General features: G+C 36.3%; 1 protein-coding gene across 2 annotated transcripts; it reads left to right on the top strand.

Annotated features, from left to right (window-relative positions):
* The first annotated feature begins 660 nt into the window (after window positions 1-660).
* si:ch211-126c2.4 (uncharacterized) lies at window positions 661-11,752 on the top strand. Of its 2 annotated transcripts, XM_062999802.1 has the most exons (9): window positions 661-740; window positions 2,708-4,812; window positions 5,790-5,829; window positions 7,144-7,299; window positions 7,383-7,472; window positions 7,558-7,671; window positions 10,530-10,622; window positions 10,863-10,934; window positions 11,674-11,752. In XM_062999802.1, the coding sequence occupies exons 2-9, from the start codon at window positions 2,713-2,715 to the stop codon at window positions 11,682-11,684; spliced, it is 2,676 nt and encodes an 891-aa protein (XP_062855872.1). In that variant the 5' UTR covers window positions 661-740; window positions 2,708-2,712; the 3' UTR covers window positions 11,685-11,752. The 2 variants fall into 2 exon arrangements, with proteins under 2 accessions (XP_062855872.1, XP_062855873.1); XM_062999803.1 differs by lacking the exon at window positions 7,383-7,472.
* Window positions 11,753-15,048: the final 3,296 nt, after the last annotated feature.

Below are 15,048 nucleotides of genomic sequence, written 5' to 3'. Positions count from 1 at the left end.
ATGCATCTAAAACAGAGTCTTCTCTGTTTTTTTTTAATCATGAAATTAATTTATTTTTAAACAACAGTATACACACTGGGCTACAGATATAGCCTTAGACAATGGTATAATATCTGGACTGTTTTTTTGACTATACTGGTGATAGAATCTCAGGAATATTCTTTGAAGGAATAATAAAGAAAAGCTAGGAAGTTTGATTTACCTTCTGATTATTATACTGGGACCATTAGAAATGCGGCCAAGTTTGTATTACAAAGACTAAAGTTGGGGGCTTGTATATTTGTATTTACTTTATTTTATTTATTTATGGCTGCATTAATGTAGAATACAATGTGGAGAACTGTTTGGATATTGTATATGTAAATAATGTGTAATGGTCACTGTTTGTGTGTAAGTTCAAGTTTAACAATGTGAAAATGAGTACAAAAAGTATCCAGTATACATACAAATATACACAGTATATCTGAGCATACAACCAACATTATGATTTAACATGACAGGATCTTCTGTACTGGGCTGTACTGGGTTTGGGTTGGAGTGTGGGTGAGCTGGTGTGAGGTTTAGTGAGCTTTGTTCCGGGGCGGAACGGAACTGGAGTCTCTGGTTGCGTCTCTCGGTTTGATCCAATAACAAACTGCGCCACAACTTTCAAATCTGCTCTCGGGCTTCTGTTTCACTCACAGACATGTAGCTGCTCAATGTAGGTTAGTCAGCGTTAAACACGACTGTCAAGTAACTGGGTAAGTCTCTCTGCGTGTCATCTTTTATTAGATTATAATATACTCGGTGTTTTATTAGTCAGTGTTTATTATTCCTGTTGAACCGATGACATTGTGAGAGGATCAGCACGAGCAACTCGTGGTAGCATGTTAGCATAAACACAAACACGCTACAACTCATCTCAGTTCCTGTTGATTTTACAGTTCTTTATAATATTCTGCTGTTTGACTTGTAATTGTTTGTTAGTTAAATGTTTTGGATGGTTAAATGATTTCATGCATTTATGTCTTGTAAGATATAAACAGGCTTGCATGTGACAGTTATATGTTTTACATACATAGTCAGTGTTGACCTTTATCCACTTATTTTATCAAAGTTAAAAAGTAGTACATTTATGAATAGATGTCGCCAAACTGTATATTTATCTTTGTATCAAACTTTGTTCAATATAATAATAATAGCATGTTGTTCTGTATAAAACACTGATGTGTATTTTGACATTGCACTAATAAAAGGAAAATTATTTATTCAGAACAATCATGTCCATAATGATACTGACAGTATATGAAATATAAATAGGTAAGCTCTTGGCTCCTGGTATTTAATTTCTTTGCCAAATGCACCCAATGCAAAAGAAGGACAACAAAAATTACTGAAGTAAGCATACAAAATATTGAAGTAAGCATAAATGGAGTTCTGTACCAGGACACGTTAAAGAGGAATTTTATCAGCCAACAATCAAAATCTAAAGAAAATGTGATTTTATTAAGATGTGAACTACACATTGGTTAAGACTGAAAAAAGACAGTAGAGTTGCGTGGCCTTGCACGTGTCCTGACTCCTGACTTAAAATTTTATTTAAAATCTATGAAGAATTTCACCAGAAACAACCCCTAATAACTTCGGGAAAGTGGATGGGCAACATTTATTTGCAGTGACTAATCATTTAAAAATGGTTAAAAACTTATTTGTTTACCTAGCATAGAAGTACATTAAGTAAGTCAAGGCATTGTGTGTGTAAAGTTTATGTATGCACTGTATATACATATCCATTTTGTAAAAAGTTTGGACAAAAGAAAAACTTAAATAAAAGCAGACAGCAGTGATGTGCAAATACTTTTTGCTTGGGCTCAGATACAAAGGCAATTTTTCAATTTAATGACAAGTGTTTCACAACTTTAAAAATGTTCTGTAGAAACTCGCATAACCTTTGAACAACTGAATGTTGACATTTGGTTCATAGTTCAAAGATCTTTTGACCAACATGTATAAAATACGATGGTGCGCTGTTTGGATAATGGTAAAAAGGGCATCAAAATAAACCTGATACAATCTTACTGTTCACTTTGATTTCCTTAAATAATTCACAGTAGTTAAATGATTTTAATAAGGCAGTTATTTATTACATTAACAGGCCCATTTATGGTGATCAAAAGTCTTTGGTCTCCTAGCCATGAGCTGTTTTGATGTCCTAGATAGATAGATAAATAGATTGATAGATTAATTGATTGATTAATAGATAGATTCCACAACCATGGGCAATAATGTAAACTCATTATTTTATTTATTTAAAAAAATCCATATAAACATTAGGTAGCCATGTCCAACAGATAATTACCCTCAAAAGTTAACCTGGTTTTACAACCTTTAGCAGCAACAACTGCAATCAAATGAAAATGAATATAATAAATGTATTATATTTATGAACTTATTGATGCTGAAACTAGTTAGTCTACTCTGTGTGTTCTTTGTAGCCAGCCACTGTTGTGTTTTTTGAACCTTTTGTTCGTACTGGGATGCAGCACATTTCACAAATTGCATATGTGTTACTGTGAAGTGCCTGTGTTGGTTGGTTGCAGCGTGAATGTGAATTTTATATGCTCTGCTGTCAACTACTTTAAATTGTTACAAATTGCTTAGATAATACAAAAAGCCGTCATCATACAGATACAGTTGGCACTTTGTTTTTCTTCTGCAATGTCTTTAGGTGATATGGAGAGCGTTCAACAGGAGCAGGCTGCTAGTTCAGCCAACAGACTCAGGATGTCTTCGAGTCAGCCTCACCTATTACCTGACCTGTGTTTTAGTTCCTCCGTTTGTAAAATCACAGATGAAAGCTTGCCATACATGTCAGGAATTTTTGATGATACTTTGAATCCCTCTTTTATGTCGAATGGACCAGTGGCAACTGCTGACATCCCTGACCAGTTAAAACCATTGCCAAAAAATCCTGAAGAGCAATCAATATCTAAGGCTTTCAACAACAGTTGGCTTAGTATACCAGTGGAGAATGGTAATCAATTAGATTACAGCATATCCTTTACAATGCCACAAAACAACAATGAAGACGCTGCTAATGTAACTGAAACCAATCTGAAAGAAGATTTCTCTGGTCAACCAGAATCCACAAGTTGTACTGAAAAATGTGATCCTGGAGTGCAATCTAAAAATGGTACTTTTAATAACAGCCTTAAAGAAAGCTCTCCTGGACTAAATTCTACCAAACCTCTTCTCCGTGAATCCCCAGAATCAAACAAGTCGGTGGAGCTTCAGGAAAAGTCTGCTAGACTTAGTTCTATTGTTTATACGGAGAATGCAGGTCTTGAAGACAAATCTGAAAAGCATTTAAACTCAACTGTTGACATTTGTGGCTCTGCAAATGTTACCTCAGAGCATCCAACAACAGAGAAATTAGACTGTACCGTTGATATTACGCATTCTACTGTACCGAAACAAGAGCGGAGCAGTGAAAAACTTGCAGCGGATGAGAAGCTCGATAGCACTGTTGATATTTCTCAGTCTAGTGTGGTTAAACAAGAGCAGGACAAGAAGAGACTTAGCTCCACAGAGAGGCTTAATGAAAAGCTTGACTGCACTGTGGAGATCAATAATTTGAATGTGGCGAAACAAGAGCAGGACAATAACCGGGAGCAGCCCGACGTGAAGCTTGAATGCACTGTATCCATTGCTCAGTCAGATGTACCAGAGCAAGAGCCGAGTCTTGGTCTTAGTTGTAGTAAGGACAGTGAGAAGCAATGCACTTTTACAAAGTCTACAACAGAGACGAACTCAAGTGGTGACTTGACTGCTGACATAGACAAAAATTCCAGTGCATCTTCTCACGTCTCCACTATAGTCGGTCAGCCAAGTTCTGTCAATTTGGAAAAAGTTGATGGTACGTTTACTAAACACAATGCAACCACTGATCTTGCACCTGTAGGGCCTGTTCCTGACACAGCCAATACCACTATGAACATTACAAAAAAAACCAATATAGATTTACCACTGGAATCTAGTCCTAATAATGGCCTTGGACCTGTAAAAGACCCTGTTCTATCTGAACCATCAGTTCCAGTCAGCACAGCCCCAACAGTCAGTATTGAGATTGCAGTTTGCTCCAACAGAACTCTGGATTTTCCAGAGACTGAAAGTAAAGCAGAGGAGCAACAGGATGTATTCAGGAGGAGAAATGGAGTTTCTGATAATGAGAGTTGCATAAACCTGGACATTAGCCACAGCAGCATGTTTTCCCTGGATGAAATGCTTGACATGAAACCCCCTCCCCTTGTTGCATCCACCCCTATTATTTTAAACAGAGGCTTTGACAGACTGGGATCCATTAGGCCCATAGATATGCAACATCGTCTTTCTGTAATTAACAATGTGGACAAACCTCTGAACAACGATGCCATCAGCATCGGCACAAATGATGGATCGGATGCATCGAAGACAAATCCACCATCCATTAGGTCTGAGACTTCTAGTCAGATCCAAAAGGTTTCAGCAAAGGGCACATCGAATTCCACCACTGAATCAGTTGTTATCAACAAACCTCCCTCAAAACTTGCAGCCAGGAGGAAAATTCCCCAGCCCTCTAAATCAAATATTCCCAAGACTCAGATCTCATTAAGGCCTCCCATCTCACAATTGGCATCCGTTGCTGGTAAATCAAAGATTGTGACAGCAGCTCAAACCCTAAATCAGCCGAAGATGTCCTCATCTGCTCTGAACAGCATGAGGAGGACGGCTCATCTTAATAATGGGAAAAACCTCGCTTCTGTCAAGAATACTGCGCCTGCCTTCACTCCAAAGGTAGGAAATGCTTAATATACTTGGTACACTGCATCTCCAATAATTAATTATTAAGTACGGATGTTTTAGCAACCCCAATTATTAATAGTTGTACATAATCAGTTGTATAAAATTAATTTCTATTCTTCAAACGTTTGCAACAGTTTTGGAGTTATTCATTATGAGAATTAAACATGCTAATTAAATTAAAGAGATGCAGTCAGTGTCTTTTCTAACATTATCGTATTTATTATAAAGTAATAAGAGTTTTACCATTATCCTGAAACATAATGCAAAAAAAAACACATCTACATTATCTTTGTACATAAATAGTAATACAGACAATTCCACTTGTACAGAGTTTAACATGCAGAAAGATTTCAAACATTTTTCCTGTTTGCAATTTTAATTCTTCGTTCATAGTGTTCGGGTTATAACTAAAGTGCTCTTCATGTTTGTACACAGAAGTTGATTGTGAGCACTGACGTTGGGTAGGAAAAAAGAGAGAGCTCTTTAGCTCGTTTCTCAGTTAAAATGAAGTGTCTGCTGGTGGATGAATTTTAACATTAACCTAAAAATGACTTCTTTGGTTATTGGTTAACCAGTTAATCATAAGCATCACTGGTCTACATACTGTTGATCTAAATGCTGTTGCTTTACATGTAGCAACAAATAAGGTACAGCAACCTTGTATCTATGCTTATTGGTCATTTTATCAGGTTTACTTGTACAGGATAGTTATAGCCTGGTAACCTAGTGCAACCTACTTTTTGCAAGCCTATTGAGGCCATAATCACAATATATATTGTAGGGAAACACTGCCCCAATATTCAGATATGTTCAAATGCCCCCTGTCATGTCCTCCAGTTGATTATATGGCAGGATCCAACTCTTCACCCCTTGTAGATTGGTAGATTGCCTCCCATGTTCAATTCATGTCTACGGCCTTGAAGCCTGTAGCAGACTGAACACTGAACTGTGTTGCCTTTTCTCCACAGACCTCATCTTTAGCTGCCAGTGGATGTAATTTGACTACAGGTAAGTTTAATCACTTCAGATTTTAAAAGTTGATTCTTTTGAACAGGGCTTCAGATAGCAACCCTGGAAATCGCCTTTGTGAACAACTAGGTTAATTTGTCCATTATTAAACTTATTTGCAGCAACAAATAAGGTACAGCAACCTTGTCAGTGTAAAACTGAGGCAGCACACAAGGGGGCAGAGTAATTCTTTAGTCGCAGTAAATGTCTATGTTGGGAACTATAAGTTGGTGTTTTTTTTAAAAGATGATAATAGTTATTATTTTGCCTAGTTGCTATCATGGTTTTACTAGGTTCATTGAATGAAGCAATGAAATCAGGGCTGATCCTTGATTGAAACTCTGGATTGGTTACAGGCAAAATATAAAAATGTGCAGTCTAGTATTTTGTTGTATATGTGTGGTATTAATCGACAACATGGATCTTGCACCTGAGCAATGGAGTAAAATGGACCATTAAAATTTTTGCTAACACTGATAAATACTTGCACAAATACTTGAGATTTGACCTAATTACTGTTTCTGCATGCACTGGTCAAAATGTAAAGCTCCAACAGTCACGTTTTAAAAATAGAAAAAGAAATGACATCCCAACATAATTATACTACGTAACAACCCCATTTCCTAATTATAATACTACTCAAGAACTACATAATGTGTATTCCTTTCGTTGATCATATTTAACTTTTGATGTGATTATGGTTAAACAGTGGCATACAATATTCTGACCAAAATTATATGTGGCAAATTGGATAACCACAGATTTGCACAGAAAACCTCCTTTATAATGGCTGAAACTGGTTCAGATAATTACTACTGGGTATTAAAAGTGGTTACAAGGTACATGTGTACTGCAGTGCGTAATATCTGTTAGAATTGTGTGTATACGTTTAGATATACGGAGATACGAGCGTTGTTCAAAAAGTTTCTGCACTTTTTTAAAAACTCTATTTATTAAGAATTTCGAACACCAAATTTTCTACATAGTGACTGTCCGAATCATTTTTTTTCCCAATGTTGTACCAACTTTTTAATGCCATCAGCTAAAAATGTTTTTGGTTGTGCGTGTAGCCACAGATGCATTGCTGCTTTCACATCATCACATGAAAATCATCTTCCCCTTAAAGCATCTCTCTTCTGGCACTAAATCCAGACTATTAGCTCGCTCTCTGTCTCTCAGACACGAGTAAAAACTACTACTCCCACCCTCACTGTTTCCAACGAAATTATAAAAGTGCAGAAACTCTTTGAAGAACCCTCACATAATACAAATGAATTAAATTGTTTAAAAAATTTAGTTGTATTATGCTTGCAGATATTAAGGCTTCAAACACTTATCTGGCACAGCCTAAACCATCTGGACTGCAACCCCCCGGCAGAGGAAGATTTGGTCTTAAGCCAACTGGGACTGGTGTTTTCCCTGAAGACACTGGTTTGTCTCAAACCACTAACAGACAGACTGGTTTATCAGGTAAACTCATGTTTTTTTACTTTTTAAATGTAGTCATTTTGTTGTTCTTATGTCATGTTTACTGTATTAAAACTGAATTAAAGGTATAAGGACAAGGAGTTCACTGCTTCCAGGTTTATCCCAGAAGCATGCAAGCAGTGATGCCTTGCCATTGGCAAAAAGGAAAAAAACTGGTATGATGATTTTGTGTGATTGCTACAAATTCTACACTGAGCCTGTGGTGAAACTTTGATCAACATTTTTGCTTTTCCTACTCAGATATGCAGAACCAGCCTACCTGTGCTGAAGCACTATCAAGTACTAAGCTAGGTGGAGGTGCTCAGAAGCTTATCGCTGCACCCACAGACATCAGACCGAAGGGACTTAACAATGGTATGAATCTTTTACACACAGAAAAAGATTAACTAACATGTGCACACAATCCATTTAGCTGATTTTAATTTAATTGTGTAATTATTCAAGGGCTCATGTAAACTGCATACCAGAGTAGGGTTGGGCGATATTGCAGATTTTCATACCGTCTTCAGGAAATACCGCGGTATACAGTATTACCGCGGCGGGGGGGAAGATTGGGGGGGGGGGGGTGTCGCGGGTGTCGCGGACAAACTTTACAGTGTACACACTTGAGTGTAATTACAATATTTCAATGTTTTATTATAAAAAGATTTAACAATCTGAACGTCAAACATTGCTTATCTTGTCTGATCTATAATAAATACGCATAAGTATAAATGCATGTGTATCAATTACACTTTAACACAAACATTAACACATAACATTTTGGCATTGTAATCTCTCTCTGCCCACACAAAACAGAATAACAGCAGCTACACACTTCAATATATTTCAAAAGTTAACTGCTTAGTTTATAGTTACAGATATTTCTTAAACGTGTATGAACGTGTACGATTAGTTATGCCTGTAATCCAGAATTAAGTTCTATACCGTAACAAAAAATATGAATGTAAATGTTCATGTTGCGATGACGGTGATGTAAAATAATGTTAAAATAATTCAAAGTCCAAACATTTGAGTGGTTAACGAGAACGCTACTTTACATGTCACACAAGCTCAGTGCAAAACTCGAGCACAGAAACGGTACAAATCCGATCTCTTCCCTACACACTCGCTCCCTACGCCCTATAGTGCGCTTAACTTTCATAAAGGGCCAGACAATATATTTTATAATTCACATTACACGACAGGTGAGACGTTCTTTTTTCTTAATATAGCACTTTTATTTAGGAAAAAATAGTTCTTACATAGGCAGGAAAATCTATGGCAGACAAGAGTCAGAACAGCGGATTGGGCGTAAAGTTATTATTACTGTTTGCTCCTTTTTCTCAACACTTGTGCTCAATTTACACTGAAGATATATTTAGTAAATAAGTACATGTCCGCGCATGCACGCGCTTGTGTTCATTTCCGGTTGAACTGATAAAAAATGTTGATTTTGAAAAATTAAAAGACGAGCCGTTTTTCAGTTTCTGCTTGTTAGCTCACAGCTAATGCTAGCCAGTGTGGCTCTTCACTCGTCTCTCTGTGTTATCACCAGTGAGCACCCCACAGCCAATCAGCGAGCCCCAACCGCCTACCCCTCCCACCCCTCCCTCACTGTGGATGCGCGCATGTCCTAAAGTCTCAGTTTTCAAGGTAAACCTGAAGCAAAAATTTGGGGCTTCACATTTAAAAAAAATACCGTCAGCATTTTTGAATACCGTCACCATTTTTAAATACCGCGGTATACGGTAATATCGTCATACCGCCCAACCCTATACCAGAGTAATATTGGGTTTTATTAACTTAAATACTTCAAATGTAAATAAGTAGTAGATGTTTGGTGCATGTATAGTTGAAATCGGAAATTTTCAACTTTTACATGTTACTGCTAATCGTAAAACTCACTGCTAGTCTGTATGACCTAAAGTTGGGTTACAACATGATTAAATTATGGGAACTCCATAATGAGCCTTTTTTTGTTTCAGCTGTGATTTGTCGTATAAACAGCACCATGAGATTCAAATGTGGAGAGAAAAGACAATTTTATTTCACTGAAAGGGCAATGGGTTTAAGATTTCCAGGACTTAACTTTTTTAGAGACATGACTGGGGGCATTGGCGCATAAGTTATAGTGCAGCAGCAAACCTTCCTGGCCGTGGGAACATCATAACACATTTTATGCATCATAGAATAATTATTGCTTACTGAACTTTAATTTGTAAGTGGTATGCCAAGGCACAGCCAGTGTTTATGTTTTATTTCTTATATTAATATTCAGTTATTAAAGTTTTGCTTTCATTGTTCTTTACTCTAGCCATTGTTGGTGAAATGCACTGAGCATTTATAGATTTAAATAATTTTCGTTTTGAGGGTGTTTGAACTTTTTATGAGGAAACAAGGGCATAAAGATGTGTGTTTCCTTTATTTAAATCAGCATGTGGCAGTATGCATCATTTTAGTGGGAATTCCTCATGCACTTTCATGCATTTAGCCCTTTCAGTTTTGCTATTATCAGGAACTAAATACTAATGTGCATGAAAGCATAATCAGGTTATTACCAAAGAACTATTAATCATATTTTAGATTATGTTTCCTGATCATAAAGTCTAAGTATAAAGTTACACATTTACATGCTTAATTATTTAAGTCATTATTAAGTAAAAATAGAATTATTACCTAATTCTTAATTCTCAAAACAATAGTCTGTGTAATACAGGAGTGGTTAAGTAGTTGCCAGACTATCTCAGAATTTGCCTAAAGGTTTCAGCAAAGAAAAACACCAGTTACATAGTAGTAGTAAATGAAGAACCATTTCCTCATGATGGATATAAAATGTTTGTGGCTAATATTTGTGGCTAATGAGTCAGTGTTGATCCAGCTGTTGTTATCTGTGCTTTTATTCATTTTTTCTAATTGATCTAAACATACCAAAAAGTAAAAATCAATAGAATCAATCAACCAATGTCATGCAAAAATCATCATCATAATGCATCGTCATGTAAAATGTTTAAGTAGCGAAGACCTGAATACCCAAAGTCTATGTTTATGAATTGTAGTACAGTTGAGAATATTGTTGTGGAAAAATCATTTAGCTTTGGTATTTTTGTACACTGGCCATCAAACCATAAATGTTAGTTTTAGAAAACGGTACATAGCAGCTACTATGTTGACTTTGACATATGGTCACATGCCTAAATGATTCAGTTATTTTTTTTTCTTTTTCCACTTAGACTGCCAAAATTGTACACTGCTTCAGGAGAAACTGCAAACATTCCATCAAGAACTGGGAGGATTTCTTCAAGAGCTTGGAAGAATACCTGCAGGTATGAAACTTTAACAAGGCCAGAGCCATGGAAATTGGCGGCTCGGTTTTGGAATCATGTCCTTCTGCCTTGCAGAATGTGTTCGGTGGCGATGTGTGATCTGCCTCATTAAATAAATAATAGGGAATAAAAATAATAACTTTGTGTGTGAAAAATGTTTCAATATTTTGCATTGACTATAGTCTCATCATAATGCATCTATATGACCTGACATTAAATAATGTTGTATCTTTTATACAGATTGTGGAAATTGGACTTCATTTCAACAGAAATTTGAAGTGTGTTTAGAAGAGTTTAGGAGATTACAAGCAGGTATGTTTTTATTTTGAACTTACTACTTAGCAGTGTAATGACATGGTAGTGTTTATTAATGGTATTGGTACATCAGTTGATGCTGTGTATATGAGGTTTTTATATAGTGTTTACACTTACTGGTCTCTTTATTGGCCACACATACCTGATTGTTGTAGGTGTTAAGTAAGAAACTAAAGCTATTTTTAATTTCATTCATGATGTTTTTTAATCCTCCTTTAGTCATTTAGCAGTGGACAGTTCCTAATCACAGGACACAGTTGACTGTTTATTTTTGTTTGTGTTTACATTATGCTGCATCAAATACACTAATACCAGTACCACACACTACCATTGATGGATGGTGTACACAAGGGTGACGAAGTTTACAAAGCAACAGATGTGCTACAATCAGTAAATGTATTTACCACAATACATGTGAGCAATACCTTTTATGTAGTACATAGAAGGTATCGCTCAAACGATGGCCAATGAATGATCATACGAGGTAGCTAAACCTAACAAAGTGGCCTGTAATGCATTTCTTTTTAACCCAAATTAGCCCATTGTTTTGAAATGGGGTGTCAACCAGACTGCATGTTGACTACAAACACATCAACAAAAAATCATGTCTGGAAAAATTGTAAAGTAAATGATGTTCGTTCAGTTGCTTTTATGTATACTATCTCTCACTTTGTCTTCATATGACATTGCTATTATATGCTTATGATTTAAATGGTCTTTCTGCCATTCCTTACAGCACATCAGTAATGAAGAGGACCTGATCTGCAAGCTTATGTTTTGTATATTATAGTTAATAAAATTATTAAATTATTGTGTTTCTGTATTGACTGAATTTATGTGGAAGAGTTTAACATCAAATTATTTAACTGTCTTGTTATGACTAGAGCCTTTCTGAGGTTCTTGGTGTTTTCACATTGCTGTGAAATTACAAACTGACCACACAGTGCAGAAATCTATGTATTCGAAGCCTTAATTCATTGTTTTAACTACATTGTAACTAACAAAGGTGATAAATCACTGTGAAAACAGCTGGCCTATAACTACTTTTATAATGCTAAACATAATGTGGTTTATTGTCACTAAAGTTTACACAAAGCCATAAAAGTAAAAAAACTTTTATTATTATTTTAAATAAGCATTACGTTGCAAGATGTAATGTCAGGATTGTTTGGAAGTTATTTACAATATATAAACTTAAGCAGAGACCCTGCATGCATGTAATGTTTCAAGTTTTAAAATTCGAAGTGAAAATGTTAGTCCATGTTTTATTTTAAACCATGTCAAATATTTTAGACATGAGTACAATGCTACTGTTGTTGTCATGTATTTTTTTGTGTTTACTCATTGCACTTAAATTAAAGCAACTCTAAATAATGCTAAGTTTTGCTCTTTGGCTTTTAGCTAGAAGAAAGACTAAGACAATCAGACCACACAGATCCCAATCTGTGTATTCAGATACTCTAATGCTAGAACTGTTTATTACAGGGAACTCGTGGTCACTTATTAATGCATGCTGGAATTTTGAGACTCTTTTTCTTAAATGTGAAAGGGAAAGGATGAGCAACTGACTTCTTGCTGCATTAATGGGCTTCCATAAAACAAAGAATTATTCGATGGTTGCAAACCTTTAACAGATTATTGCCCATACAGCATCTGTGGGGATTGTTCATCACATTCATTTTATTACAGTGGTTGTATCATGTGTAGTTTCTATTTTAGTGAAAATATTTGGTTTAGTATTTTTTTTTTTTGTTAGAAGTTAATACTTTCTGCCTGTTTGAGCAAATTTTTACACGGAATTGCTTACAAAAACACTACAGACTTTTTAATCATTATGAATGAATAGCTAAAGCATAGCACAGACAGTAGATTGTTTATATTAATGCAGGTAGTTTCTCTCAGTTGACTTGTCATAAGGAAACAAAAGTAACTTTATAATCTTATTTTGTGTATTCTTTACAACAGGCAACAATTTCCTTGTACCAAACCTATTTCAGTTACCACATAACCTTGATGTTACATAAGAATTTGTGTTACATGAGAGATTCCTGTTGTACTTAATGTTTTGCAATGGTTATATAAGAAAAAGAAACAAAGTGTATCTATTACATTTACATTTTCTGCATTTAGCAGAAGCTCTTATCCAGAGCGACTTACAGAAGTAAGTCTTTTTAAGTCTATTAAATAGCAGAACTAAAATGTTATGGCAACAGCATTTCTGTACAGGCTGAAATGGCCCAGAGATTTAATGGCATTACTAAATCATGAACATGTGGAAAAAGTAAATGTCTTTGTGAGGCAAGCAGGTCTTGTTCTCTACCGGAATCCATTATCTCTGGTATGAAACAACAGGACCCTTGATGGGGAGCAAAAGGTGACCAGCATAGATGGAGATAGAACACTCCATATTTGTGTGTGTAAACAGTCCTCTTCCCAAAAATTGGCACCCCTTGAAAACATTCTGTATTCCTTATCCTTTGATCTTCCATGAATATGTAAAAAGTAATGCTAAAACAGTATGATACACCAATCTGTCAAAACACTAGGACCACTGTGCTGCTGTTTCATAACTACTGTGCATGTCACAGTCGGGATATATTAAATGTTGGGTTGATGGTAGTTACTATTATACCTGTTGAATGCAGCATATATGCTCAGGCATAAAGACCTGAGTGATTTTGATGAGGGCCTGTCCACCATCAAAAGCACCAACAATAAGAATGTGAGACATCGGAACTAGACATCAGTGGAAGGAGGCATCCAGAATGATTTCTATTTTCATCAATATCAGAAATGATGGGTGTGTGTACATTGTTTACTCATTAAATGAGTGGCACCAGGATGCATTGTAAGATGATTCACTTTGCAACCTACAGAAGATGAAGGACCTGCTGGTAATGTCCTGGTACCAGACACCATCATTTTAAATATAAAGCCAGGTTTCAATATAATGTTGTCAACTTATGCAAGACATTGGTGCAGCTCAGGGGTTAGCACTATCGCCTCACAGCAGGAAGAATTTGATTCCCATGTAGAGAGATCCGGGTTCTTTGTGTGTGGAGTTTGCATGTTTTCCACGTGTCTGCATTCCATTTCCTCCCACAGTCCGAAGACAGACAAGTTTGGTGAACTGGAGATACAAATTTTCAAGTGATGGTGTCTGATGTTGAACTTCAACTGATGAATCAAGTGTAATCTGTAACTACCTGTCCTGTCATGAATGTAACCAAAGTGTAAAAGATGATGTTAAAATTTTAATAAATATAAATCCCCAAAATTGTGTAACTTATTAAATGTGTGATGCCCTGCCATGGTTTGGCTCAACCATGTGTTATGTTTACATTTCAGACAAAAGCTTTAATCCAGACTGTGACCCAAATATGCAAGCGATCAAGGGTTAAGTGACTTCCTCAGAGGCAAAAGAGTGGCAACTTGTTTTGGAGTGGCTCAGACCAGCAACCTTCAGATTACTAGTACATTTACATTTTCTGCATTTAGCAGACGCTCTTATCCAGAGCAACTTACAGAAGTGCTTCCTTAGTGAACATTACCTTACTCTAGTTTAAGTAAACAACAGTTCAAGAATACAAATCTGCTGAAACCCTGTCAGAACCAATTTTTTTAAATGCAGGAATTAATTAAGAGCATTGGTAGGTACATGTCTTAAGTGTTTAGTAAAAAGGTGGGTTTTTAATCGTCCTTTGAAGACAGCGAGAGACTCAGATATTCGGACATACAGAGGAAGTTCGTTCCACCACTTGGGTGCAAGCACAGAGAAGAGCCTTGATGCTTGTCTTTCTCGAGTTCTGGGTGGAGGATCAAGTCGAGTGAGACTAGTGGCTCGGTTGTGTGGTACAGAGTGGGGTTTTATTAGACCTCGAAGCAGTGGCGTTTCCTGGCCAAGATGACCCGTTCAATGGGTAAATTAAAGTTTATTTTAGGTGCAGCAGATCCTGAGGTAATAGTAGTCATGTGGACGAGATCGCAAGCTGCTCCAATTATCGCTACACCAGGTTACGTGTGACAAAAGCACGTAAGTGCGAGCCCTCTCGGAACCCATTCAGATTGTATTGCAGTGCCTACAGTTCGAAAAAAAAGTGCCTTAATATGA

The sequence above is a fragment of the Trichomycterus rosablanca genome, chromosome 8, assembly GCF_030014385.1.
Source record: "Trichomycterus rosablanca isolate fTriRos1 chromosome 8, fTriRos1.hap1, whole genome shotgun sequence".
In the NCBI taxonomy this organism is placed as follows: domain Eukaryota; kingdom Metazoa; phylum Chordata; class Actinopteri; order Siluriformes; family Trichomycteridae; genus Trichomycterus; species Trichomycterus rosablanca.
Note: the sequence above shows the minus strand (reverse complement) of the source record. Positions and strands in the feature narration are given on the sequence as shown.

Excerpts from the sequence above, each read along its gene's own strand:
- si:ch211-126c2.4 (XM_062999802.1), top strand. The coding sequence starts at position 2,713 with ATGGAGAGCGTTCAACAGGAGCAGGCTGCTAGTTCAGCCAACAGACTC. Across the intron at positions 7,473-7,557 it reads GGCAAAAAGGAAAAAAACTG|ATATGCAGAACCAGCCTACC; the intron begins GTATGATGATTT and ends TTTCCTACTCAG. Across the intron at positions 7,672-10,529 it reads ACCGAAGGGACTTAACAATG|ACTGCCAAAATTGTACACTG; the intron begins GTATGAATCTTT and ends TTTTCCACTTAG.